At 42.6% G+C, this 27,794-nt stretch overlaps 2 protein-coding genes and 1 long non-coding RNA gene across 3 annotated transcripts in view; all 3 read right to left on the reverse strand.

Annotated features, from left to right (window-relative positions):
• Positions 1-1,922: 1,922 nt before the first annotated feature.
• On the reverse strand, positions 1,923-23,262 carry LOC110174609 (protein NLRC3-like). The gene is made up of 10 exons (XM_055163481.1): positions 22,634-23,262; positions 17,553-17,725; positions 12,869-12,967; positions 12,164-12,262; positions 10,423-10,486; positions 10,144-10,351; positions 4,536-5,428; positions 3,499-4,373; positions 3,178-3,348; positions 1,923-3,070 (listed from the first exon to the last, which is right to left on the reverse strand). The coding sequence occupies exons 2-10, from the start codon at positions 17,672-17,674 to the stop codon at positions 2,728-2,730; spliced, it is 2,874 nt and encodes a 957-aa protein (XP_055019456.1). The 5' UTR covers positions 17,675-17,725; positions 22,634-23,262; the 3' UTR covers positions 1,923-2,727.
• Positions 23,263-23,377: 115 nt separating this feature from the next.
• Positions 23,378-26,133, reverse strand: LOC129411881 (uncharacterized). Its single transcript, XR_008633482.1, has 4 exons — positions 25,976-26,133; positions 23,985-24,026; positions 23,613-23,684; positions 23,378-23,535 (listed from the first exon to the last, which is right to left on the reverse strand). It is a non-coding gene; the product is annotated as an uncharacterized LOC129411881 (long non-coding RNA).
• Positions 26,134-27,706: 1,573 nt separating this feature from the next.
• The window catches only part of LOC110170477 (uncharacterized), a 7,129-nt gene continuing 7,041 nt past the window's right edge, over positions 27,707-27,794 (reverse strand). Inside the window, exon 5 of the mRNA XM_055163341.1 lies at positions 27,707-27,745. Coding sequence (XP_055019316.1) covers positions 27,707-27,745 — 39 coding nt within the window. The remainder of the gene's footprint in view (positions 27,746-27,794) is intronic.

The raw sequence follows: 27,794 nt of genomic DNA on the forward strand, positions 1-27,794 counted from the left end.
CAGAAGCCCCACATGATGAGTTCTAATCAGAGGCCAGTTACGTTGCCCGGAATGGCATCACCGGGACCCTACCCTGGAGCCAGGTCTGGGGTGGGAGCTCGACGGCAAGCATCTGGTGGCTGGGCCCGAACAAATGACGCGGGGGCCACCCTTCCGTGGGCCCACCACCTGCGGGAGGAGGCATATGGGGCCGGTGCAGAGAGATCTGGGCAGCAGCCGAAGGCGGGGGCCTCGAAGACCGCATCTTCGGACATGGAGACATGGAATGTCACCTCACTGGGGGGGGAGCTAGTGCGGGAGGTTGAGCGTTACCGACTAGATATAGTTGGCTTCACCTCCACGCACAGTTTGGGCTTTGGAACCCAACTCCTTGAGAGGGGCTGGACTCTCTGTTTCTCTGGCGTTAGCCGCAGGGAGCGGCGGCGGGCTGGTGTGGGCTCATTGCCCCACAGCTCAGTCGCCGTGTGTTGGAGTTCACCGCGGTGAACAAGAGGGTCGCATCCCCCCGCCTTCGGGTCGGGGACAGGTCTCTCACTGTGGTGTTGACCTTCAGGCCGAACAGCAGTGCTGAGTACCCGGCTTCTTGGAGTCCCTGGGAGGGGTAGTAGACAGTGCACCGACCGGGACTCCGTTGTTCTACTGGGGGACTTCAACGCCCACGTGGCAACGACAGTGACACTTGGAGAGGGTGATTGGAGGAACGGCCTCCCTGATCTGAACCGGAGCGGTGTTTGTTATGGACTTCTGTGCTAGTCACAGTTTGTCATAACGAACACCATGTTCGAGCACAAGGGTGTCCATAAGTGCACGTGGCACCAGGACACCCTAGGCCGGAGGTCGATGATCGACTTTGTAGTCGTGTCATCTGATCTCTGGCCGCGTGTCTTGGACACTCGGGTGAAGAGAGGGCTGAGCTGTCACTGAACACCACCTGGTTGTGAGTTGGGTTCGCTGGCGGAGGAGGAAGCCGGAAAGACCTGGCAGGCCCAAGCGTGTAGTGAGGGTCTGTTGGGAATGTCTGGCGGAGCCCTCTGTCAGAGGGACTTTCAACTCGCACCTCCGGGAGGATTTCTCACAGATTCCGGGGGAGGCTGGAGATATGGAGTCCGAGTGGGCTTCAGTCTCGGCCTCTATTGTCAATGCAGCCGCTCGTAGCTGTGGCCGTAAGGTCTGCGGTGCCTGTCGCGGCGGCAACCCCAAAACCCGGTGGTGGACACCAGAAGTAAGGGATGCCATCAGTCTGAAGGAGAAGTCCTATCGGGCCTTGTTGGCTCGTGGGACTCCTGAGGCAGTTGATGGGTACCGGTGGGCCAAGCGTGCTGCAGCTCGTGTGGTTGCGGAGGCAAACACTCAGAGCTGGGAGGAGTTCGGGGAGGCCATGGAGGAGGACTATTGGACGGCCTCAAAGAGATTCTGGTAAATCGTCCGGCGCCTCAGGAAGGGGAAGCAGTTCTTCACCAACACTGTTTACAGTAGCGGGGGGAGAGCTGCTGACCTCGACTGAGGACGTTGTCTGACAGTAGAAGGAATAATTTGAGGATCTCCTCAATTCCACCGTCACTTCCACCATCCGAGGAGGAGGCCGAGGCTGGGGACTCGGAAGCGGACTCGTCCATCACCCTGGCTGAAGTCACTGAGGTGGCTGGCAAGCTCCTTGAGACTCTGGCAAGACTCTGCCCTTTGTCACCGGACTGGCAAACCGGGGTTCTCTGTTGTGTTCATTGGAGAATTCCTCAGCCTTTCAGGGTACATGGAACAGAATTTCTCCAACACTGGACGCAGCCAGGGGCTGGAGGGGGTCCCGTGTTTCTGGGGGGTGCTCTGGACCAAGGGCTGAGGAGCAGGAGCTGTGTTCGCATTGCATAAGTCTGTTCTGCATGTTCTCGCCAGACCGATGATGTTTCTGTCCTGTTTTCTGGCTTCATCAAACTAGGACCTGCAATGTGCACTGGGGCGGTTTGCAGCCGAGTGTGAAGCGGCTGGTATGAAGATCAGCTCTTCCAAATCCGAGGCCATGGTTCTCGACCGGAAAAAGGTGTCTTGCCCTCTCCAGGTGGGTGTAGAGTCCCTGCCTCAAGTGGAGGAGTTCAAGTATCTCGGGGTCTTGTTCACGAGTGAGGGGAGGATGGAGCGTGAGATTGACAGGTGGATCGGTGCAGCTTCGGCAGTGATGCGGTCGCTGTATCGGACCGTTGTGGTGAAGAGGGAACTGAGTCAAAAGGCAAAGCTCTCGATTTACCGGTCAGTCTTCGTTCCTACTCTCACCTATGGTCATGAGCTCTAGGTAGTGACCGAAAGGACAAGATCGCGGATACAAGAGCTCGAAATCAGTTTCCTCAGCAGGGTGTCTGGGCGCTCCCTTAGAGACAGGGTGAGGAGCTCAGTCACACGGGAGGAGCTCAGAGTAGAGCCGCTGCTCCTCCACGTCGAGAGGAGCCAGTTGAGGTGACTCGGGCATCTGTTCCGGATGCCTCCTGGGCGCCTCTGTCGGGAGGTGTTCCGGGCATGTCCCACCGGGAGGAGGCCCCGGAAGACCCAGGACACGCTGGAGGGACTAAGTCTCTGGGCTGGCCTGGGAACACCTCGGGATTCCCCCGGAGGAGCTGGAGGACGTGTCTGAGAGTCCCTGCTTAGACTGCGACCCGGCCCCGGATAAGTGGAAGAAATCGGCAGCCCATTGACGACTATGAGTACTGGTATGATACTGGTATGAGTATCATTGCATCCCTACACCTGGAACATTTCTAGTATAAAATTAGTTTCTGGTTCAAGGTTTTGTATAAATCTGCTGGGACAGGGGACACAGGGATCAAAACTGGGACTGTCCCAGATAAATAGGGACGTCTGTGACTCTATGATAGAAGTTAGGTCTATGTTAGCTGTTAGTTGACCTGACCTGAGCGTCTCCAGTTTACAGCGGGGGCTCTTCAGGGCGCTGCTCAGAGTCTTGACCCCTGAGTCCTGAAGATCGTTGTTGCTTAGGTCCAGCTCCATCAGACTGTTTTTCTCTGAGTCCAGGACAGAGGCCAGAGCCTCACAAGAACGAGGAAAAAGATCACAGAAACTCAGCCTGAGGGACAGAGGAGTTTAAACAGAACACAGAAGATCAGCTCAGAAATGAGAAGCTGAGGAGATGTCAGTGTAACAGCAGAGAGTCTAAACCCTCACAGCACAGACCTGAGTGTTTGCAGAGCACAGTCCGACCTCTTCAGACCCTCACAGAGCAGGAGCAGCCCAGAGTCCTGCAGAGGATTCTGACTGAGGTCCAGATCCCTCAAACAGCACTGAGAGCCGAGCACTGAGGCCAGGGCCTCACAGCCTCTGTCTGACACACCACACCCACTCAGCCTGAGGAGGAACAATAACATCAAGAAACAATAAATTATGACATTAATGTGAAAGGAACCACCTTTTCATGTGTGAAACATATTCATGACATTTGATTTTCATTGTAGTTTTACATGTGACAGAACAGACCTGCACTGATGTACAACTTACAGAACTTTGGAGGACAGACTGACAACAGGCATCAGGTGGAGCAGAGCAGTCTCTGACGGTTGGTATTTACTCAAGTCAAACTCTGGTTCTTCTGTGGACACTAAGATGCACACCAGTGTGCTCCACTGGGCAGGAGACAGGTCTGAGGGAATCTTCTCAGAGCTGAGACAGGCCTGGACCTTCTCACAGAGACTTGTGTCCTTCAGCTCAATCAGACACTGCAGCAGAGTCAGGTTCCTCTCCACTGACAGACCTGAGTCTAACTTAGCTCTCAGATATTGGGCTGTTTCCTGTTTTATCTGTGAACTTCCTGTTGGTTTCATCAGCCCTCTGAGGAGACTCTGGTTACATTCAAGAGACAAACCCAGAAGGAATCTCAGGAACAGGTCCAACAGTCCATTTGGACTCTCCAAAGCTGTGTCCACTGCTGTTCTGTAAAACTGTATCATGGAAGTTTTGCTATAAAACATTTTGGACCAGAAAGACGGTTTATCTGAGAGCAGGTTGACCTCAGAGTCCATAAAAGTGATGTGAACGTGAAGAGCTGCCAGAAACTCCTGGATGCTCAAATGTACAAAGGAGAAGACCTTGTCCTGGTACAGGCCAGTCTCTTCTTTAAACATCTGAGTGAAGACTCCTGAATGCACTGACGCCTCTGTCACGTCGATGCCACACTCGCTCAGGTCAGACTCATAGAAGATCAGGTTTCCCTTCTGCAGCTGCTCAAAGGCCAGTCTGGACAAAACCATCAGATTTTTCTTTCTTTCTGAGCTCCAGATAAAGTCTCTCTCAGACTGATCTTTGTATTTCACATTAGAGATTTTAGCCTGGACGACCAGGAAGTGAATGTACAGCTCTGTCAGGGTCTGGGGCAGCTGTGGGGACAAAGAAGAGAAGGATTACAGTTGCTGAACATCATAGTTTGCATTCATCTGAAGGGGGTCTGGGACTAGTAAAATGAAAACAGCAGTGAACCAAATATCAGTCCCTATGGGAGTGTAGATCTTTGTACAGAATAATATGAAAGAGAAACTGACCTGTCCGCCTCCAGTTCGGAGGACATAGTCCATGACTTTGGCAGTGATCCAGGAGAAGACTGGGATGTAGCAGAGGCTGTAGACGCTGCGTGAGGCTTTCACATGAGACACGACCTTAGACGCTTCATCTTCATCTCTGAATTTCTTCCTAAAATACATTTCTTTCTGTGCATCTGTGAATCCTCCAACTTCCGTCACCATGCCGACGCACTCTGCTGGGATCTGATTGGCTGCTGCGGGGCGTGTGGTGATCCATATTTGGGCAGAAGGAAGCAGTGTGCCTCTGATCAGGTTGACCAGGAGAGTTTCTATGGAGGTTTTCTCTCTCACGTCTGAGACGGACGGAGTTTTGGAGAAGTCCAGCTGCAGACGGCTCTCATCTAAACCGTCCAGTATGAACAGACACTGAAACTCTTCAAACCTGCAAACGCCGTGGTTTGTTTCAGTGAAGAAATGTCCTATGAGCCCATACAGGCTGAGGCTCTCCTCTTTCAGGAGGTTCAGCTCTCTGAAGGTGAAGGGGAAGATGAAGTGCAGATCCTGGTGGCTCTTGGCCTCAGCCCAGTCCAGACTGAATCTCTGCGTCAGGAGGGTTTTCCCCACACCAGCCACGCCCTTCGTCAGCACGGCTCTGTTCCTCTGTCCTACTGGAGCAGCGATGAAGAGGTCTGAACATTTGAGAGTCCTGATGGTTCGTTTGGTTTGTTTTAGTTGGATTTGTGTTACTTCATGTTCCTCATTCATTTTAGAGTCTCCTTCTGTGAGGTACAGCTCTGTGTAGATTTCATCCAAATGAGATGCTTTTCCTGTTTCTTGAATTCCCTCAAACACCATCTGAAAGTTGGCCTTGAATCTGGACTTGAGCTGGCACTGGCACACAGGAGCAAGAAGTTCTAAATGAAAAAGAAAAAACTTATTAATTTATTTCTGCATTATCAGACTCACCCTGGGCTGGAAAGAAATACAAGAACTAAGAACTAACACACTAATTGCCATAGGAACTATCAATGGAGGGAAACAAATCTAAAATAACAGAGCTCCTGCCGTTGTCGTCAAGCAATGCAACACATGCACCTCCAAACCCCACACTGGCAGTGTGAATTCCCATAGAAATTAAAAGCGTGGGCCACAATGTTATGGAGTTTCAGAAATTGTGGATTATTGTTGCGCACCAAAATAGAGTAGAATAGAATAGAAAGCCTTTATTGTTATTATACACATTATGATGAGATGCAGAGCTGCTCCTTCAAAATGCACATAAATGAACAGTTCTCAGTGCAAACATGAGTTTAGTATGGTGAGATTTGGGAAAGAAGCTGTCTCTAAATCTTTGTTCTGACTGGTATGGACCTGAAGCACTTGCCACAAGGCAACAGTGCATACATTTTTTTTCAACCATAGTGTCATGACAATTCAAAAACTGTATGTTTGTGTAGTGTCAATACTCAATAAATGAGGCAGAGAGTGAAGGGAAACAATCCCAAAAGCTTTTTGCTTAACACTGTTCATATGTTCAATGTGAATTGACTGTGTAGAAATGTGGATTGTAGAAAAAGAATCACAAACTAAGGTTAAATCAACAGAGAGATTAACAGACTACACTCGCTGCTCTACTGCACATGTTGTTTGCAGAAAGAGCTGTTGCAATGTCTTGTTGAGCTGTTGGATGAACAAACAGTTTTGATAAAAACAACAGTCTGCAAGTTTTACAGAATCATATCAGGTAAGCCTGTTAGCTGGTCAACATTGAAGCTTTTCTAAGCACATTTATTGAGTCCTACATATATGAAAATGAATGAATGAAAAGCATTCAAATGGGAGTAGAACTATCTTATTTACCATGGCAACATTGTCCTGTGTTGTGTTGTGTAAACTTTTGCAAATGCTTTTTTGTTGCTACATGCGTCAGGTGAGTTCAAACCAACCGTAAGGATTTGTCTTACACAAGTCACTGGAATACATTTTATTTGTACAGGAAAGGCATTCAGAGACACTGACAGTCCTGACTTTGTCCCATGTGCTTTCCTCTACCAAACCACACTCTATGTACCCAACCCAGTCAGGTAAAGACTGCGATGTAAAATTGGAACGGTAAATATGATCACTTCTGCATGTTTTGTTGTTGTCTGATCAACCATCATGATTCCACATGTTGGAAGTGCAAATACCACTAATATTACAACTATTACCAGGAGTATCTGTCAGGCTATAGAGTTATTATACATACATATGTGTTTTATTATAATTAAAGCTCATTGAGATGTGGTATACTGACATCTTAGATGGGAGAATTGGGATGTCTGTATGTCATTTACACTTCTTAAATTGAGAATGTAAGAAACCTATGGTTAACTAAGCTGGGTTTTTTGTACTAAATGATTGTTCTCTTTTGGTTTCAGCTAGAAGAGAAGAAGATGAAGAAAACTCGATGAAAACCCCAGCAGATGTTCATACAATGAATGTCAGTCCACATCCACTTCCCTCTCTCTAAATGTTTCTGGAATGGAGCCTGGTCCTGATCTTTGTACTGGTAAAAACCCTTAACACTAACCTGACCAAGACTGTGTATGTGGACCCATTTGGATTTTTATTATGAAAGTAACTTGTTCATATCAAACTACGAGCCTCTCATGACTTTCTCCCCCATGACTTTCTCCAAGTAACTCTTTCAGAATATTAAATATTGTAGATTGTAAGTACAGTTACTAATAAGATTATCAGGTTGCTGTTTATATATTTGTTGTGAATAATTATTTGACCGTGATCATGTCTGAATAATCACCCAGAATGTTTACTGTTTATTACATATAAAAATATGATGGCAGGGTAAAGTTTCGATCTGTCCAATTTATTTTTCAGAAATTACGGTCGTCCATGATGACCTCAAACAGAAGCGCAGCCAACTTCAAACTGAGTGTGACAATCTGCATGTGAACATCAACAAACTGAAAGCAGAGAATAAACATATAAAATAAATGATCGGGGAACACAGTTCTTCTTCACACTGTCAAGTGTAAAGCAGCACATGTCCTGTTTCTCACAGGTCTGACCAGTGCACTCTCTTACAGGGTCCTGGAGGTAGTTAAAGACTTTAAAGTGTAGAAGCTGTGTGTGGCTCTCTCACCCTGGAGGACTATCTATTGGTCAATAAAAGGGGTAACTGTTTCAAACCTAAATACCAGCGTTGCAGGTGCATTATTGACTGCACTTATTAAAAGACCCACACATTTTACAGCCAGAGCCCAAACATATTCAAATTAAAAGAGTCATAACACAGTCAAGTATTTGGCTGGCATGTCACCTGCAGGAGCTATCACAGTTCTGTGTAAAGGTTGGGGTTGGCGTGTCTCTGATTTAAAAAAAATTGCAGCTGACCTTATGAACTTCTACAAGTAAATAATGAGATAATAGCCGATTGTGGTTTTAGCCCCAGAGATGAACTTGCGTTGTGTGGCACTACCCTGAGGATCCCCAACTTCACCAAAGGAAAAAAGGGGCTGTCTGCCCAAAAAGTCAAAACACCAGGGTGTTTGTCCAACTTTAGAATACACAATGAAAGAGTAATAGGGAGATCAAAAACATTCAAACATTCTTCTTATTGTTATTCCACTTACTACTGTTATTGGATGACATGGTTATGTGTGTGCAGCATTAACAAACATTTACAAATGTATATTCCCCAGAAAATAAATAAACTCAATACTTCAAAAGTTAAGGAAACATTCAAATGTTTTTATTCTTATTAATTATGAACACAATAATAAACACATAAATAAAACTATAATTTTCTTTATATAAGATGCACCTTGTGATTTGAAGAACTTAAGTACAAACTTTTACTGTTACACACAAACTGTTTGCAGTGCATTGTTTTGAGCTTTGTTTTTTTGTTGTTGTTTTTTCTTGCCCTCCTCATAATGCCTTTCTTTAACCTTTCTTTTTACTTTTGCACATTCATAATGGAAATGCTTACGACATTGTGTACAGGTGATGATCTTTCCAAACTCTGGCCTTTCACACTGTGAGCAGACTGTAGGTGGCTGCTGTTTCAGGTCCATACTGTGGAGCTCAGGCAGAATACACAGCATGATCCCAAGCTCAAGAAAGAGCAGCATGTATTCATTTTTCTAACAATACATTGTGTTAGACACATTGATTTGAATGGTGATAAAGCATGTACTGCTGCTTAATTGCAGCAAATAGAAAGGCCAATATATGTATAACAGGCCATATATGTCTATATGGCCTATATGTCATATAGGCCATATATGTATAACATTGTATTATAATGTCAGTCACATACCCTGCCAGTCAGGTGCAGTTGGCAGTGAAGATGCAGGGTGCAGCACCTCAGTCTTCAGAGCCACAAAGTTTCCAATGTTGTAATTGTGTAATAGAATGTCCTGGACATGATTGTCTGTTACACAGCAGTAAGCATCCAGTGTCATGTAGAATTTCAGGCTCTCCCAGAAATAGAGGCTAGGTGTGTCAATCAGGTATGAATGGATGTCCGGCCACTGAGTTTCTTCTCGTCATTTACACACTCACCTTCATTTAACGCATATGGGTCATGAAGACGTATCCCATTAACTAATGTTAATTTAGCAGAATAACTTATTTTATCACACAGTGATAAACTGTTGTAATACGCTGACAACATTGCTACTTAGTGTTGCAAATTCAACCGTGTAACTGTGCAGACTGCCACGGCTCTTTCTGCACTTAGGTTGCACGTGCATACGCTATGTTGACAGACACATAATCAGTCTATAGTTTTGTATGTTTATTACATGAGTGATTTAGCTGCTATGTCGCTACATCTGCACATTATTTTATCAATTTCTCCAGATACACAAAGTAAACCAGACATTGCAGAGTTATGTTTGGGACCAAGTGAAGGATTTGCTGGAGTTTAGTATCATCTGTTTGGCTTCATCTTAACACACACACTACAGACTGTGACTGGGTGTGGATTATTTACGTATCAAGCCTTTGAGACATTGTTAAGACCCTGCACTTGATATGTTTTCGGCTGGATACAAGGTGATTCTCTGGACGCTGTTTCTTCAGCTCTTTAGTTTTACGGGTAAGATGATACACTGCACTTTGTTTGGGCACATGTAGCACTATGTTAAAACCTGATGTTGTATGTGCCATCAGTTTGAGCAGGGCACAGTCATGACTCACATTGTAAGCACCTCCACTGCTGTATCAGGCTCTATCAGGCGCATTTATTCAGCCTCAAACGCTGCATGTAATGTAAAAACCTAGAAAGCTTAACTTGGTTACTCCTCATTGGTCCCTCTACTTGCTGATGGTGGGTCTACCAGAGATGAGAAAATGAATGGTTTTGTCTCTGACAATAAAGTGCCATTGAAAACTGTTATAAATAGCTGGTACAAAATCATTCATACCACTGCGGCATCTGTCAAAAATGGTCTCATTTCTGCCGCTGAACCACAGATAGATCAGAGTCATGACACAGTGGTGTAAACCACCTCATTTAATTTTAACACATTGTAATTGTTACAGCAGACGCACAAGTCTCAGAGCAGAAAGGTGAAGAAGTTGATGTAAATAAGGCATAAATGTTTTAGACTTTTCTTACTGTTCTTGAGAGAATCTGCCAGTGCGCCCTGCTTCATGTTCCTGAGGAGATGCAGAGTTATGTCCAGGAAAGCTTCTTTGGGCCTTTCCCACTCGTCCAGCTCTGCTTCTTCAGCTTTCTTAAAACAGTCCATACAGTTTGCACTCGCAACCTCCCTCAACCTCTTCAGCTCCGAGCGCATAAAATTAAGAAGGGACATATGAAGAGCCTGAAGCACAGAAAGTCTTACGTTAAATAGGGAAAATGAACTAAATTAAATTTAGTGCTTTGCATACTCACCTCAAATACAGAGTCCATTTCTGAAAAGGGGTCTGGGGCCCTGGAAACGCTTGGCATCTGTTCACTGTGATCAAAGTCAAAGCATTGATGAAGAGAAGCTTTTTCTAAGAAATACATGATTACATTCTAGTGCTGTAGGTGCCAGTCTCTGTTGTACTTTAACCAGAGGTGGGTAGAACAAGTACAAAAAAATAGAACTTATCTGAGAAGTTAAATACAAAATACTTTAAATTATATGACAGAGTAATCGTACTTTATTGTACTTTTTTTGGCTACTCTTTAAAGCCTGAGCATCGCTGACCTGATGTCCTTTAAGAATCGGGTGTTGTGAGAAAGACATAAAAGTGAACTATTGACTGTTACAGAAGTGAACTGAAGGAGGATGACACCACCAAAACATTCAGCTCCAGCCAAATGCAGCTGAGTTGAGCTGTATTACCTGCCCAGACAGAACCACATACTTTGACAAATCTTTACAAAAAACAAGTGGTTCTGGAAGCACATCTTGTCTCCCCAATTTCAGATGGACGTGACTGACATTTGGATTAACCAATCAGAGAGACACATGCTCTTTTATGTCAAAACAAACATGGAGGTTTAAAAGTAAAAAACAAAACAACTGAGAAACAGCATGGATTTCTACAGAATCAGCAATGGAAACACCAAACTCTTATTTATCTGAGGTAAAAGAAGTTTTCTTCAGTATTCTGTTGTGAATGATACAAGAATTTTCGAGAGATGTTTTCTATTTGAGAGACACGTGATACGAATTATCAGCTCTGGTTGTCTGGCCCAAATTAAGACAGATACACAATCAAAGAGCCAATCAGGAGGTTGTTGAAGGCACTCGCCTCTTCTCACTTGCACCACTGGTTTGTAGGAAGCAGGTGCCAAGCAACAATAACTGTTGATCAAAGCTGTTGCACTAGCAGAAAGAAAGCACCTCTTTTGTTCATTATTAATGTTCAAATGTTGATTTACAGACAAAACTGTGAAATCATGTAGAGCGGGTTAAAACATTTCATGATCATGTATAGTATGTACGTCTCCCAGCACAACAACTTACACCATGTAATGCCACTTGAACCCATTTCACAAATAATATTTTAGGAGCACATTTAGAGGTGACAGGTGCATTTGTCAGCTCCATCACGTCAGTCAGGCCTCAGTCAAACCTGACGAAGTTAACAACTGATGGAGTTGACAAAAATGCAGGTTGTTAAATACAAATGGTGCACTGTAGATAGTTTTTTGGAACACCGTTTCTTTTCTGCCTTTATAACCTCACTCAAGACTTAGACTCACTTCAGCACTTTGAGTAAATGCATCAGAATGGACTGATGGAGTTGACACTTTCCAGTTGTGACCGCAGGAATTTCAACGTTTTTGGTCTTAAATATCCATTAACAAAATCAACCCTCAGAGATTTAGATAATTATATTACTGACTGATTTAATGAGGTTTTTCAAAAGGTCTGACAGAGTTGACAAAAAGTAGAAAATACAAATATTTTCACAAGTTTACCATAAGCATTTTTAAAATATCTAAAGGCTTTTAATTCAATCAAATGCAATTTTGTTTTTTGAGCACTTGAACTCTCTGAATCTTGACGGAGGACACACAAAATAATATTGCCAATTATAACATTTTGAAAATATTTTTCTACAAATTGCTGTGTTTTAGAGAGGACCTGTTTTGTCCCAACTGTCAAGAATCACTGTTTCTGTGAAATAAAACTTACCCTTCATCTAAATCCTGCTGTTTGAAATTCAGGGGAACATCTTTTGAGAAATCACTCTTTAAAGATAGACAAGACCTCTCCGAGCTGTCAGCCTCCATCCTGAAAATCACAACATTTAAAGAAAAAGTATTAGACTTTTGACTTTTATTGTCCCCAAGGGGAAATTTATTTTCACGCAGGGAAAGCATTAGCAGTGTCATCGGAGTATTTAAGGTATGTTGTGTTTGTGGGACTGTTATAGTTGGGACTGATATTGTCATTTGAGTAGAGCGTGTAAAGAAATGGGCAGAGCACACATCCCTGTGGTGCACTGGTGTTTATGGTGAGGGTAAAGGATGTGGTTGTGCCGAACAGTACAACCTGTTGTCTGTTACTCAGGAAGTTTTGGATGAGATGGATCAGTCTGAAGGAGATATTGTTTGAGAGATATAATGAAAGTGATTTTGATCATAATAATCTGATAAGAGAAACAAAAGTGACCCTCAGAGATTTACATAATTATATGACTGACTGATTTAATGAGGTTTTTCAAAAGGTCTGATGGAGTTGACAAAAAGTTGGGACACTACTTTGACAAGCTGAATTTTTAAGAAAAATATTTTCACAAGTTTAACATAGGCATTTTTTTTTTTTTTTTTATAATTAAAGGCTTTTAATTCAATCAAATGCTTGTTAACACAACTGTTTCTGTGAAATAAAACTTACCCTTCATCTAAATCCTGTTGTTTGAAATTCAGGGGAACATCTTTTGAGAAATCACTCTTTAAAGATAGACAAGACCTCTCCGAGCTGTCAGCCTCCATCCTGAAAATCACAACAAAAGTATTAGACTTTTGACTTTTATTGTCCCAAGGGGAAATTCATTTTCACACACACACAGAGCTCGTTTGATATATACAGCAACAACACAGCACAACACACACAGACACATTGCAGCAGACATTACACAGTGGGGTCTTTTGTTCAAAAATGTGATGGCTGAGGGCATCAGGATTCGCCAAAGCGAGCCCTCCTGCACCTGAGCACCCTGTAGCTCTGTCCTAAGGGTAGAGGGTTGAAGTGTTCCTCCTGGGTGAGTGAAGTCCTGTTTTATGAAGAGTGCAAAGGCCCTGTTGTTAAGATCTGCAAGCTTGGGTGTGGGTAATCCTATGATTTTAGCAGCTGTGTGTGTTTCCTTTGTGAGTGTGGACTGGTTTTTCAGTCTCATTAAGAATGCCAGATGATGCCTAAAAATCCAGATAAAACTAGCAGCTTGACTGAAGCATGGTCGCTGATGAGTATTGTCCCAATTTCACAACCTATGTAAAAATAAATCTATCCTTAAAAATGTTATATTGCAGTGGGAATAAAAAGTATTGTCAAGTAAATTCTGCTCACAAGACAATTCTGTTAGAAAAAACACTCAGAACGACCAGGAGTAGTTTTATACTTGCACAAGGAGAGTTGCTGGGCTGTCTGTCTGCTTCCTGCTCTACTCTGCCCAACAACCCTCCGAGTCACTCTTTTATTGAAAATCATGTCACAGATAAGCATACTTGATGACATCACAATACATATGGTTCACATGTTTTCTCATGACTAACAATCTTCAACTGAACCACCCACCCATTTCACACTTGATTACATATCTCAATGACAGTCGGAGTTTCCCAAGGCTTTCAGTTTAGCAGATGATGGGACAAACCCTAGTTGTTTGTGCCCATGGTAGATTAGTTTAATATGTCAGTTGACATGTCATTCATATCAGCTGCTTGTTATTATGTTCAATATACCTCAAACCCATAAGCAATGTTGATTATATCATGATTAATATTTAAATGATTCACCCTTTAAATGATTAATACTTTAATGTAAGAATTACATATATAAATGAGTAACACTTTAATGAGACTTTAATCAAAGAAATACATTTATATATCATAAAATTCTCTAACAAGTATACTCTCTGTCACAAGGATTAACTAGCCTCCATCAATCCACTGAACACACGTCCACTGCAAGCATATGTATTTCCTCTGTCCCTGGGTGAAGACCGACCACTTGGTTTGTTTTTATCAATTATTCCGTCCATCACCTGATTAAAATCTCTTGCAAAAACCACTTGACCCTCCTGTTTCCTATTATACTATTAAATAAATGAAAGAAATCTGGGTCGTCCCTGTTAGGAGCATATATATTGCATGATATAATTCTAATTCCATTTATAACACAGATAATACGGCCTTCCCTGTCATTATGTTTCCTCAGTAACACAAAACTCAGCTTTTTATTTATGAGGCCATTTCACTTACTTGAATAAGAGCTTTGCAATACTGTCCCCACCCAGTGCCTTTTAAATTTCTGTGCTTCTTCATCCCCTGCAATATGAGATTCCTGGATCAACACGATATTGTGTTCTTTATTTTTAAATATGACAGTACCTTCCTGCTCTCTCCACAACCCTTTATGTTCCAAGATTTATATCTATATACCTTGACATTATATTAAATTAAGACAAATATTTTGAGCACTAAACTGAAAAGTATAGGCAAACTGAAAATAACAATATGCAATGCAACACTTTGGCTCATATATGACTGCTGTCTGAACAAAACAAACACTTCCCAGCTTAACCCCACCGAACAATCAAAACTCCCCATGATACACATCCTCCCGAGCCTGAACCATATGAACCTTTGTTCGGGATCCCTTTATTTACTCTGTGAGACCAGCTCTGGGCGAGTGACGGTCCCGCTCCATGTAAAAGCAACTTTCAACCTACTGTATCATTACCATTACCAACCTTACCTATGTTCACACATTCATACACTTCTTTCTTCTTGTTGAATGTATGAATGTTGAATGTAACAAAAATCTTTTCCATCAGTGAAGGTTTTCTTCTGGTGGTTTCATGTAAACATTCATGTGGCTGGGTGGAGCATCTTGTGTTTCACTTGGAGCTCACGAAGCTTCTTTGCAAGGCCAAACAATTTCCTCTTTTCTGCCAACTCCTTTGTGATATCCTCAAAACCTGCTGCCCTTCCAGTCTAATCTCCTCTTCTCCTTGACCATCTGCAGGACCTTCTCTTTTGTAGAAGGAATGTACAAGCACTAACCTTGGTAGGATCTGTGTCTGCATTTCCATGTGGATTTAAATGTTACAACTTTACTTTTTACTTTAATGAATGAGACAGCGAGCTGAGGTAAACGTTCAGCTGCGTCTTGCAGGAGCTCTGACTGTCTGACTGAAGTCCTACTGCAGACGTTCGCTGTTGTCTTTTAGCTCACTGGTTCATAGGCAGATTATTGTTGATTCATGTGCAGTGGTGTCCAATACGTTGATCGTGATCTACCAGTCGATCTCCAAGGTCGATTTGTCGTAGGACTCGTCTCGGGTCTCGCGTTTGGACTCGGTCTTGTCTCTCACTGGGGTCTGACACTCAACAAGTGCGATCATATTTCATTACGACCGCTGCTGTTGGCAATAAAGGTGTACCGGCGTGCGGGTGCGTGCGGGGACGTGCGGGAGCTTGTGGGAGCGTGCGGGGGCGTCTCTCTGCAGCCTGTGCATCATTTAGAATCCGCGGATAATGTGCGGCACATCACAAAAACACACTCCCTGCACACTGCAAACACACTCCGTGTATCACAGGGCAGGTTGAACTTTTTAAAACATCCTACCTGTCCATCTGTGTCATGTCAGTGCGCCGCTCCTCACCTTTTCACACTTTTGCTCCTCCCCGTGTAACGCGCACACAGGCTCCTCCTCAATGCGCTGATTTGAAGAGCAAGACGAAATGCGAAGCAAAAACTAATCTAAATTTATGTTCCAGTGTTGGCACAGCAGACCTACAGCACAGATCAGATCTACCGCGACATGTGACTGAAGTTTTCCTGATAAAAGTGCATGAATGCATCTGTGTTTGTCACGCTGCGCGTTTGGTTTGATCATGTACAAGAGGTAAATCCCACTGCAGAAGCAGTAAGAAAATGTAACTCCAGTTAGAAACTTGAAAAACGGGTTTAAAAATCCTACCCATTGTCTTCACTTAGTTCACAGTTTTGTGTAAAGTGCCAGTGGAAGTTCTCTTAAAGAAGGGGTTCTCAAACTGTGGGTGAGGGTCCAAAAAGAGGAGCAGAGTGTTTCAGTGCAGTTTGCTTGGCTTTGTAGTTGGTAGATCATTTTGACTTGGTCATTTTATAAGTAGCTCACATGCTGAAAAAGTGTGGCCACTCCTCTCCTGATGTAACGATTAGCCCAGCACTGTGAGCTCCCACACTCGGTTTCTGGAGATTGCCATCTTACATCTACCATATTTGATGAGCATATTTAAGGTTAAAACATGGGCTTTGTATAGAGGCTTTGCATCGTCACGTGACCCCATAGCAACGGTAACTACGCCGCCATGACACCAGGCACGCGAGATCAAGCATATCTGCTAAACAGAGCGAGCGTGTTCCATCTCTCCCGAAATATCTCGACTCGCTAGCCTCAGATGAATGAAAAAACTACTTGGAAAAGCTCAAATTAATCTCTAATATCGATCCTTATAATGTGACCACTAGTTTCTACTCCGATTTGACAGAATTATGGCCAGAAGTAGAATTTCCGGATATATCAAACCACTTGATATTTGCGACTAGTAGCTACACCAAAGAGCAGATCAAGGCTTATAAAAGCCTAGAGGTGTACCAGTATTTTGTTGCTGGGTGGGTCAGATATGTTTATGTAGGAAAAGCTACCAGTAATGTCGAGGTTTTAATCGGAAAGGTAAGCGTTTTCCAAAATTTCAACGCGATAGTCGTTTGTTTACAAATGCAACGGAACGCGAAAAAAAATATCTAATGTTATTTTCGCGCAGGTTAACCACTCTCAGCGACTGAATGAGACACCTCTGAAGCCCTGGATCGCAGCAACTAATGAAGGGACGATAATAACAGCCCACTGCAATTGTATGGCAGGCTTAGGAGGAACATGTTCTCATGTAGAAGTGATTCTGTTCGCCGTTGAAGCAGGAGTACGAATAAAACGATCTAAATCGTGCACTTCAGTCCCTTATAAGTGGTTGATGCCGACATCTGTGGCAGAAGTTCCTTATCGTGAACTCTGACAGAACTGAGAACTGAGAGAGTTCTGTTTGTGTTTCTGTCGAAATCATCGTCACATTTGGAGTCTGAGTAGCAGTAGAAACCGTATCTTCCAATCCAGCTGTCACTCACTCTCAGAGCCTTACAGAGACTGACCAATGAGGATGAATTAATTAGCAATGTAGTGACTCATGATGTTATTTTGGTTTTATGGTCACAAGGATTAGATCACATTCATGTGTATCACCATATCAGCCAGCATAATGCAGAGTCACACAGACATAGGAAGGCAGTGTGTCAAAGTGAAAGTCAAAGTGCTTACCCCAAACAATGGGGCCAATCCAAATCTCCGTCGTCTGTTTTGAAGGAATCCTCAGAAGTAACCGGAGATCTCGGTCGTTCAGGATTTGAAAGACCTTCTTTGTCTTCATCTGAACTGGACATGTTTGTCCAGAACAGAACAGTCAGCACAGGATGTGACAAAGTGAACCAAATCTAAAACCAAAGATAAAACCACATGTCAACAAATTTTTTACTTTACTGCTGATATTAGAGATTGACTGATATGGCTTTTTCATGGCTGATATCAAATCAAATGTTTAGAATCCAGAAAAAACAATGGTTGATAAGATCTGCCAATGTTTTTTGGCAGATATACAGAAGAAGAAGATTTGGATATTTCTTTCCTAAAACATATAATACCACCGTATTTTACTTAAAACTAGAGAGAGCTGTGTACAGTCACATTTTGTGCAGTTCAAATGAAGCTTTATACAAATTATTTAGGCAGCTGGTCAGCCCAAACAAAATATGGGCTTCTGCTGGAGATTTAAGGCTGATAGCCAAATGTAAATATTGTCCAGATACACTGGTCTATCTCTGGAGTCAGCTTTATCTTATGCAATAGATACCAACAAAGTCAAAGTTACCTGAACCTGAAGCAATGGCATCTCCATGGAGGCCAAAAATAACAAAGACCCCCTTGAACATTTTCTTCTGTAATGTGCTGATTATACTTTTGCAGTTAGCTATTAAACCTTAGCAATAAATATAATAAAAAAGTAAAATACGCCACCAAAAATACTTAATCAGGTTTTATCAGATCTGTCTAAAATTAAAAAGGAAGCCTAAATAACTGTAGCACATTGGTTCATGAGACTTTTTCTCAATGCTGACAGAAACTGCAATTTCAATATCCCTCCTCAGTGTGATTACCTCAGCCACAGTTGGGTAGACTGACAGAGTGGCTGCCATTTTGTGCCTCCATCAGCAAGCACGCTATTAGAAAATTATAGAGTGGGATTTAAACCGCCAAACTTATAGACTTATCTTATCTTTAGCAGGACAACAAACACCAAACATCATCACCATACGTATGACCAACTTTAGCATTAGCACATGGCCAGTAGTCAAGCAGAGAAATTCTTGTTAGACTCAAGACATGTGCTGTCGATCAATTTAATACTTGTTAAAATTAGAGATTGACCAATATGAGTTTTTTCTTGGTCGATCAGTTCTGCAGATATTTTTGGGCCAATATGATTCCCATAGAAACTAACAGCGTGTGTCACAATAAACAAACTTTATGGAGTTTCAGAGAGTGTGGATTATTGCTGCAACGGGATCTAACATTATCAAAGATAGAAGAAAGCCTGCACCTTTTACTGGGTTTAGCTGTGTTCAGAGGAAACAGGGTCAATGGACGCTGGCACTGCACTTACACTGCACTTACACTGCACCCCTGCCTTCCTGAGATCTGGAGCTAGATTTATAGGGCATGGAGAAGGCTCCCTTTGAGCCCTTGAAAGTGGCAGACCTGAAATGGTTGTTTTTAAAGACTGCCCTTGTGCTGACATTAGCTTCAGCCAAAAGGGTGGGAGAGCTTCATGCTCTCTCATTGCATCAGGACTTTTGTAGGTTCCTGCCTGAAGGGTCAGGTGTTGTTTTGCGTCCAAATCCGGTATTTCTCCTTAAAGTTGTTGCTAAATGGCACTTGGATATTGCCTTGGAGCTCAGACACCTTTTCTCTACCCATGAGGGTGATGAGCATAGTTGGTTGTTTGTGTATCCAGTCAGGGCCTTGGAGGTGTACCTGACTCGGACGAGGGGAATAGGACCACAGACCAGTTCTTTGTCTGTTTTAAGACAGAGGTGCTGGGACAGCCCCTGTCTAAAACTCAGCTGTTGCACTGGCTTGTTAATGCCACTTTTCAAGCATATGTGTGCATATGCTCCCAGTCCCTGAAGAATGTCAAATCCATTCTACACGTGGGATGGCAGCATCATAGGCTTTGTGGCGTGGGGCATCACTGGACGAGGTTTGCGCTGCTGCCACTTGGTCAGCCCCTTCCACATCCTTTGGCGAACATGTGCTTGGTACGTCTCAATGATGGGTAGTTATTCCCTCTAGCCTGGTGTCTTGCAGGTTAATGGTTTGTTTATCAGGACCTACGCGACAGCTTTATGCGTGTGGCAGGAGTTGCTATGTTGTCAGTCAACAGACGGGGTGAAACTGATCTTTGCTTCTTACGGTGCAGCGCCTCTGTGGTTGTGTTTGGCACTAGGGTTGGTGGCACTAGTACTTTGCATCTGACTGGTCTCATTTGAATTACACTCTGCTCGAGCCTCTTGTGGTGTGTTCTACAGAGTGTCGTACTTATGGAATATGTAACCAAGCACTCAGAGAACCATGGTAACATACTGTAACCATAATTAGGGGTGTCAAATTATCGCGTTAATTGCAATTAATTAATTACAGTCATATTTAGCGCGTTATGTTTTTTAATCGCGTTAATCTCATTTTTAATCTCTAACTTTAGTGTTTCTGTATGTGAGTTGCAGAAACAGGGACTAAACCAGGTTTAGTCCTGGTTTAGTCCTAAACCAGGTCTAAACCAGGACTAAACCAGAACTAACACCAGGACTAAAACCAGGACTAAACTAGGACTAAAGCAGGACTACAACAAGGACTAAAAACCAGTGATCTCATATATAAAACATTTCTCTATCAATAATATTTTTAATATGGTTAAGGAAAGACTGGACTTTTTATTGTCTTTAAGTAGACAAAAGTTATTATGTTCAGATTTCCTCGTCTTTGCTACTTTACAGCAAACAGTTTCTTATTCATGGAGACTTGGGCTCAACAGACAATTTGAAGAGATTTGTTAAACAATAAATGACTTTATAAAGTCACTTTTTTTTGTTCTATATCAGTCTTTTGATCTGCCACAATAATGTAATAATGAATTTAAATGAAAATACCTCAAATTGAAGGCTTTTCTCAGCAATTTTTAGGTGAGATTAAAAATAGATTAATTTAATTAATTAATTACAGATCATAATTAATTAATCTCTCAGTTTTTTTATCGCATGACAGCACTAACCATAAACAATTTCTGCAGCAAAACACTAATCAAACTGGACATTAATTAAGCTATAAATGTATTTTTACATCAATATTTTGTTCATTCAGTTTTATAATGATTCTCATAACGATTCAAAAACTGTAAGCTTGTGTATTGTTTATTAGAATGAAATAGTGTATTAATGAGACAGAAAGAGTAGACTGAAGAGAAATGATCCCAAATGCTTTTTGCTAAACATTCATACTTTAATATTAATGACTAATCAGGAATGTGGATTGTAGAAAATAAAATCACAAACTAAAGTTAAATCAACAGTTTGTGTGTGTTTATTACATTGACACAAGTGATCTCATCTAGACATTAATCAGAGCACATCGTATTTTTTCTGTTATCTGTGAATTTCACACCATTTAAACTGTCAATAGTAAATGTTATATGTAGAGGGTTTTATAATTATGAATATTCCTCACAAACATCTCCAGGAACCATTTTGGATGATATTAGAAGGTGAAACGTAAACTTGATGATTTTGTTTGTAATATTAAATTAATCAAATATTTGCTTTACTAATATTTTTACAACTCCTCCATTTAAATGAACAATAGTTGTTTAAACTGCAGCATGCAAGATGTGTTTTCATGCTGTTTTCATGCGATCTTGCTTCCTTCTCCTTGATTCCTCTCCTCAATTCTGCATGAAGGAAGGAAGGAATTCTGCAAGGAAGTCCCAGTCACAGAGGAGACACTGTGAGGAAAGATGAGCAGAGAGAGGAGCAGAGAGAGATGAGCAGAGAGATGAGGAGAGAGAGGAGCAGAGAGAGATGAGCAGAGAGAGGAGGAGAGAGATGAGGAGAGAGAGGAGCAGAGAGATGAGGAGAGAGAGTGAGCAGAGAGAGGAGGAGAGAGATGAGCAGAGAGAGAGAGCAGAGGAGAGGAGAGTAGAGCAGAGAGAAGGACAGAGGAGAGAGGAGCAGAGGAGAGAAGAGCAGAGGAGGAGAGGAGGAGAGGAGACAGACAGGAGGAAACACGAGCTGAGGGTGAATGGGACAGACTTTTCTCAGAAATGATCCTGTAGTGAGGAAAATACTTAAGCTTATTTAAATGAGGCTTATCCAGAACTTTTACATTAAAATCAGACCAACATCTTTATTTTCAGATATGTGTTTTAACATAGTATTTATTATTTCAATTCACGCCCACCGTAAGACAAATCAAACTGTATTATTTTAATTGTCGCCTTTGATTGACTGTTGAAAACTGGAGGATCAAGGAGAGGAATAAAGGAGAAGGAAGCGAGGTCAGAGCAACGACAAGCGGCGCTGTTTTTCCAAGTCGGAGTTTGGACCTTTAGAGTTTCCGAGTCACGTGAATTCATCACTGTTTGTGCTGACGTGAGCACTTAATTTTTTTCGCGATATAAATACAAAGATTGTCTCAGCAGTGTTACACTTGACTATATGTTCTAATTCGATTATGCTACAGAAAGTAAATAGTCCGTCAGAATTCTATAAAGTTAACTCCAGTCACCCAACGCTGCCTTTTAAATATACTTTAATTATATATATATATATATATATATATATATATATATATATATATATATATATATATATATATATATATATATATATATATATATATTTTTTTTTTTTTATTTTTTTTATTTTTTTACCAAATATTAACCAATACAAAAGTAAAAAGTGAAAATATACTGGCCTATAGATAAAATAAAGTCGAGTGAAGTTAAAAATGAAGGCTATTGTACGTTTTTTAGCCTCTGACCACAGACTGCATGGCATTTTCAAAGACTAGCACTGAAGTCAGAAGTCCATAGAGCATTGTCGTATGTGAGTTCAGTTCAGTCCGGGGACTTCACCCAAACATAAATGTGCTAAAGGTGTGAAGCTCAAACACTGGTCAGAATGAAACAGAACTGTTGATACAGCAGAAGACAGGCTACTTCAAACCAAATCAACATCCCGCTATTAAAACCAGACAATCGTGGAAGAATTAGAAGTTGCTCAACTAAAACGTACCTTGTGTGGGCGACTCAGAGGAAACGAAACAAAAAAGAAACGGAAACCAGAAAAACCAGAAGAGACATGCTGGGAGGACAGACTCAGAAAACACGAGACATACACGTTTTTAGTCCAAAGGCATTTCTTTTTTTCTTTTTTTAATGTTTACTTTTTTGGTTTGTTTTTTGTTTGTTTTTTTCTACATAGTCTATTTCATTAAAATCACACATTTAAATAATCATTGAAAGGATTTTAAGAAAAGGCGAGAGTGCCATCTTGTGGTTCGATGAAACAATACCTCGATGCCACTCACCCCCATCCATCCTCCTGTATCCCTGAGTAACACATGCCCCCCCATCCTTCTATACCCCAGTGTGTCAGATGCCCTCCCATCCTTCTATGTATCCATGTCTCAGATGCCCTCCCATCCTCCACATGCGTCTGACACAAAATGGAACTGACACATGGACACAGACACTGGGGCAGGGAGGGAAAAAAATCTGTCAAAATATCTGCAAAATTTTTAATATTGAACTGATGAAGAAGCTGCTTGGATGAGCAACAAAAAGTCTTCACTGTAAAAACTTGTCCAGCTGACAGAATAGAATTTTTCTTTTGCTATCACTTGTTCCATTATTGAAAAAAAAAAAATATAATATATAATGTGTGTGTGTGTGTGTGTGTGTGTGTGTGTGTGTGTGTGTGTGTGTGTGTGTGTGTGTGTGTGTGTGGTGTGTGTGTGTGTGTGTGTGTGTGGTGTGTGTGTGTGTGTGTGTGTGTGTGTGTGTGTGTGTGTGTGTGTGTGTGTGTGTGTGTTAAGAGCAAATTTATGTAGAAACTGTAACAGAACAATGAGCAGAACTGAAGACTCCCTTTAAGAGATGAGACACGACGACTTATGGGGGCTCGGAGGCTCATTCCTATAAAAAAAACACAACAAATAACATTAACTTGTGACCAGTGACTCCACAAATATAACTGTCATGTCTTTACTCACTGTAGGCTCTCATCCTGATAAAAGTTCATTGGAACATCTTTTGAAAGTTGCTTTTTAATTTTTGGAGCATCTCTGAAAGAAAAACACAACATAAGATGATAAATAAGAAAAAACAGATGAGCAGAGCCAGAGGAGCAGACAGGAGCAGACAGGAGCAGACAGGAGCAGACAGGAGCAGACAGGAGCAGGCAGGAGCAGACAGGAGCAGCAGGAGCAGACAGGAGCAGACAGGAGCAGAGGAGCAGGAGCAGAGCAGGCAGGAGGAGCAGACAGGAGCAGACAGGAGCAGGCAGGAGCAGACGGAGCAGGAGCAGAGCAGACAGGAGCAGACAGGAGGCAGAGAAGCATCATTTGGGTTTGAAGAGCACTTACTTTGAATCAGGAGGCTTGGTTGGAGATGTTGGGGTTGTGCCCCTGCAAAAGATGAAACTATTGAATTTCACAAAGATTGTATGTTTTTTTATAACAGTTTTCTAAAGCAGAGACTTTTTGGTGAAACCCTTTTGACTTACTCCTATTCAATACAGAGTTAGTCTGTGGCAGTTACACACACAGGAAGCTATAGGTCATTTTCACACTGACACATGTTAGGTCCATTTCCCCTTTCTCTCTCTGCAATCACTCTTCTCTCTCTGGAGCGTCTCTTCTCTCTCTGGAGCGTCTCTTCTCTCTCTGGAGCGTCTCTTCTCTCTCTGGAGCGTCTCTTCTCTCTCTGGAGCGTCTCTTCTCTCTCTCTGGAGCGTCTCTTCTCTCTCTGGAGCGTCTCTTCTCTCTCTGGAGCGTCTCTTCTCTCTCTGGAGCGTCTCTCTCTCTGGAGCGTCTCTTCTCTCTCTGGAGCGTCTCTTTCTCTCTCTGGAGCGGGAGCTCTCTCTCTCTCTGGAGCGTCTCTTCTCTCTCTGGAGCTCTCTCTCTCTCTCTGGAGCGTCTCTCCTCTCTCTGGAGCGTCTCTTCTCTCTCTGGAGCGTCTCTTCTCTCTCTGGAGCGGAGCGTCTCTTCTCTCTCTGGAGCGTCTCTTCTCTCTCTGGAGCGTCTCTTCTCTCTCTGGAGCGTCTCTCCTCTCTCTGGAGCGTCTCTCTTCTCTCTCTGGAGCGTCTCTCCTCTCTCTGGAGCGTCTCTTTCTCTCTCTGGAGCGTCTCTTCTCTCTCTGGAGCGTCTCTTCTCTCTCTGGAGCGTCTCTTCTCTCTCTGGAGCGTCTCTTCTCTCTCTGCAATCACTCCTCTCTCTCTGGAGCGTCTCTTCTCTCTCTGGAGCGTCTCTTCTCTCTCTGGGGCGCGTCTTCTCTTTCTGGAGCGTTTCTTCTCTCTCTGGAGCGTCTCTTTCTCTCTGGAGCGTCTCTTCTCTCTCTGGAGCGCTTCTTCTCTCTCTGGGGCACGTCTTCTCTCTCTGGAGCGCTTCTTCTCTCTCTGGAGCGTTCTCTTCTCTCTCTGGAGCGTCTCTTCTCTCTCTGGAGCGTCTCTTCTCTCTCTGGAGCGTCTCTTCTCTCTCTGGAGCAACACTTCTCTCTCTGAGTCTGTCTCTGTCTGCAAGTGAGTCTGGGTCTGTATGAGCAGGTGAGTCTGGGTCTGTCTGTGCAGGTGAGTCTGGGTCTGTCTGCAGGTGAGTCCGAGTCTGTCTGTGCAGGTGAGTCTGGGTCTGTCTGCAGGTGAGTCTGGGTCTGTCTGTGCAGGTGAGTCTGGGTCTGTCTGCAGGTGAGTCGGGTCTCTCTGTGTGCAGGTGAGTCTGGGTCTGTCTGTGCAGGTGAGTCTGGGTCTGTCTGCAGGTGAGTCTGGTCTCTGTGAGTCAGTCTGTGCAGGTGAGTCTGGGTCTGTCTGCAGGTGAGTCCGAGTCTGTCTGTGCAGGTGAGTCTGGGTCTGTCTGCAGGTGAGTCTGGGTCTCTCTGCGCAGGTGAGTCTGTCTCTGTCTGCAGGTGAGTCTGTCTCTGTCTGTGCAGGTGAGTCTGGGTCTGTCTGCAGGTGAGTCTGGGTCTGTCTGAGCAGGTGAGTCCGGGTCTGTATGTACAGGTGAGTCTGAAAATGACCTTTAAGGTGTACTGGTAACTTTTCTAGGAGAGGGTTTGTCTCCATGAAGATGTTCCATAAAATATCATTAAACTAATTTCTTTCCTTGCAGATAAGCAGGTGACTCAATCAGAGTGAGTTAGTTCACAGTTGAGTGAAATGATCTTCAAATAAGAAATCTGAAATAAAAATCATCGCAAATTAAAAAACGGAGACACCTGTGATGCCATACTGTGGAACATGTGGAACGTGTGGAACGTGTGGAACGTGTGGAACGTGTGGAACGTGACAAGCACGTGGCAAGTGGACCAGAAACATTACATTGTACAACTTTAAAGATAAACATAGTTGCTGCTCTGAACTCACGATGCACTGGGAGAAGACCCATACGACTTGATGTCTACAGCCTGGATTATTTCATCTACGGCCCTGAAAAGGAAACATCAAAATGTAAATCAACAAAGACATTACATAACATCACTGTGTTTTCAGAGTTTTTACTGTTTTCTGCATTTGTTTTTCAGTGGGGTGCAACAATTCACCATTGTGACTAGTTATAAGTCTATCAGTGGTGGAGCGTCAGGGCCTGCAAGTCCTTCTCTGCTGGCCTAAAAAAATCTCTGATGACTGATGTTAATTATATTATTATTAAATTACTCCAAATGGTCTGTCCGCTTCCTTTCAGAGCTTTTCTGATGCTTGTGCTGCTTTCACACATGGATTTTCATAATAAACTATTTGACCAATCACATTTCAGACATCATCTGTTGCCAGGCAGAGTCAAAATCACAGAAGTGACTTATTACTTATTAAGTGTGGATACACGATTCCTGACTGAACCAGGACTAAACCAAGACTAAACCAAGACTAAACCAAGACTAAACCAAGACTAAATCAGGACTAAACCAAGACTAAACCAAGACTAAACCAAGACTAAACCAAGACTAAACCAGGACTAAACCAAGACTAAACCAAGGACTAAACCCAAACCTAAGACTAAACCAGGATTAAACCAAGACTAAACTAAACTAGACTAAACCAGAAACCAGACTAAACCAAGACTAAACCATCAAGACTAAACCAAGACTAAACCAGACTAAACCAAGACTAAACCAGACTAAACCAAGACTAAACCAGGACTAAAACTAAACCCAGACTAAACCAAGACTAAACCCAGACTAAACAGGACTAAAACCAGACTAAACCAGACAAACCAAAGACTAAACGACTAAACCAAGACTAAACAGACTAAACCAGAACTAAACCAGAAGACTAAACCAGACTAAACCAGAACTAAACCAAGACTAAACAGGACTAAACCAGAGACTAAACCAAGACTGAACCAAGACTAACCCAGGACTAAACCAGAAACTAAACCAAACTAACTAAACTAAACCAGACTAAACCAACTAAACCAAGACTAAACTAAACAGACTAAACCAGGACTAAACCAAGACTAAACCAAGAAACCAAGACTAAAGACTAACCAAGACTAACCAAGACTAAACCAGAACCAAACCAAACTAAACTAAAGACTAAAACAGGACTAAACCAGGACTAAACCAAACTAAACTAAGACTAAACCAAAGACTAAACTACCAACTAACCAGACTACCAAGGACTAAACCTAAACCAGACTAAACACTAAACTAAGACTAAAACCAGGACTAAACCAGGACTAAACCAAGACTAAACTAACCAAGACTAAACCAGGACTAAACCAAGACTAAAACCAAGACTAAACCAGGACTAACCAGACTAAACCAAGAACTAAATAAGACTAAACCAGGACTAAACCAGACTAAATCAGACTTAAACCAGGACTAAACCAAGACTAAACTAAGACTAAACCAAGACTAAACTAAACAAAAACCAAACTAAACCAAGACTAAACCAACTAAACTAAACCAAGACTAAACCAGACCTAAACAGACTAAACCAAGACTAAAACCAACTAAAACCAGACTAAACCAAGACTAAACCAGACCTGATTTAGACCTGTTTTAGACCTGTTTTAGTCCTGTTTTAGTCCTGGTTCAGTCCTGGTCCTAGTCCTGGTCCCTCATATCGCAGGTCACTATAGGACAGTACTGGATATCAGTGTTTCCAGCAGCACTTTATAGTTAAAGCGGCCGTCTTGACAACAAATCAAATCAAATCAAACTTTATTTATAAAGCACTTTCA

Source organism: Boleophthalmus pectinirostris, unplaced genomic scaffold (assembly GCF_026225935.1).
Source record: "Boleophthalmus pectinirostris isolate CB_2022bp ecotype Guang Dong unplaced genomic scaffold, ASM2622593v1 HiC_scaffold_6, whole genome shotgun sequence".
Taxonomy (NCBI): Eukaryota; Metazoa; Chordata; class Actinopteri; order Gobiiformes; family Gobiidae; genus Boleophthalmus; species Boleophthalmus pectinirostris.

Coding starts and splice junctions, on each gene's coding strand:
- LOC110174609 (XM_055163481.1), bottom strand. CDS start 17,674: ATGTCCAGTTCAGATGAAGACAAAGAAGGTCTTTCAAATCCTGAACGA. Junction 10,487..12,163: donor CAGCAGGATTTAGATGAAGG/GTAAGTTTTATT, acceptor CTTTGATCACAG/TGAACAGATGCCAAGCGTTT. Junction 3,349..3,498: donor AGTCTGTCCTCCAAAGTTCT/GTAAGTTGTACA, acceptor GTTCCTCCTCAG/GCTGAGTGGGTGTGGTGTGT.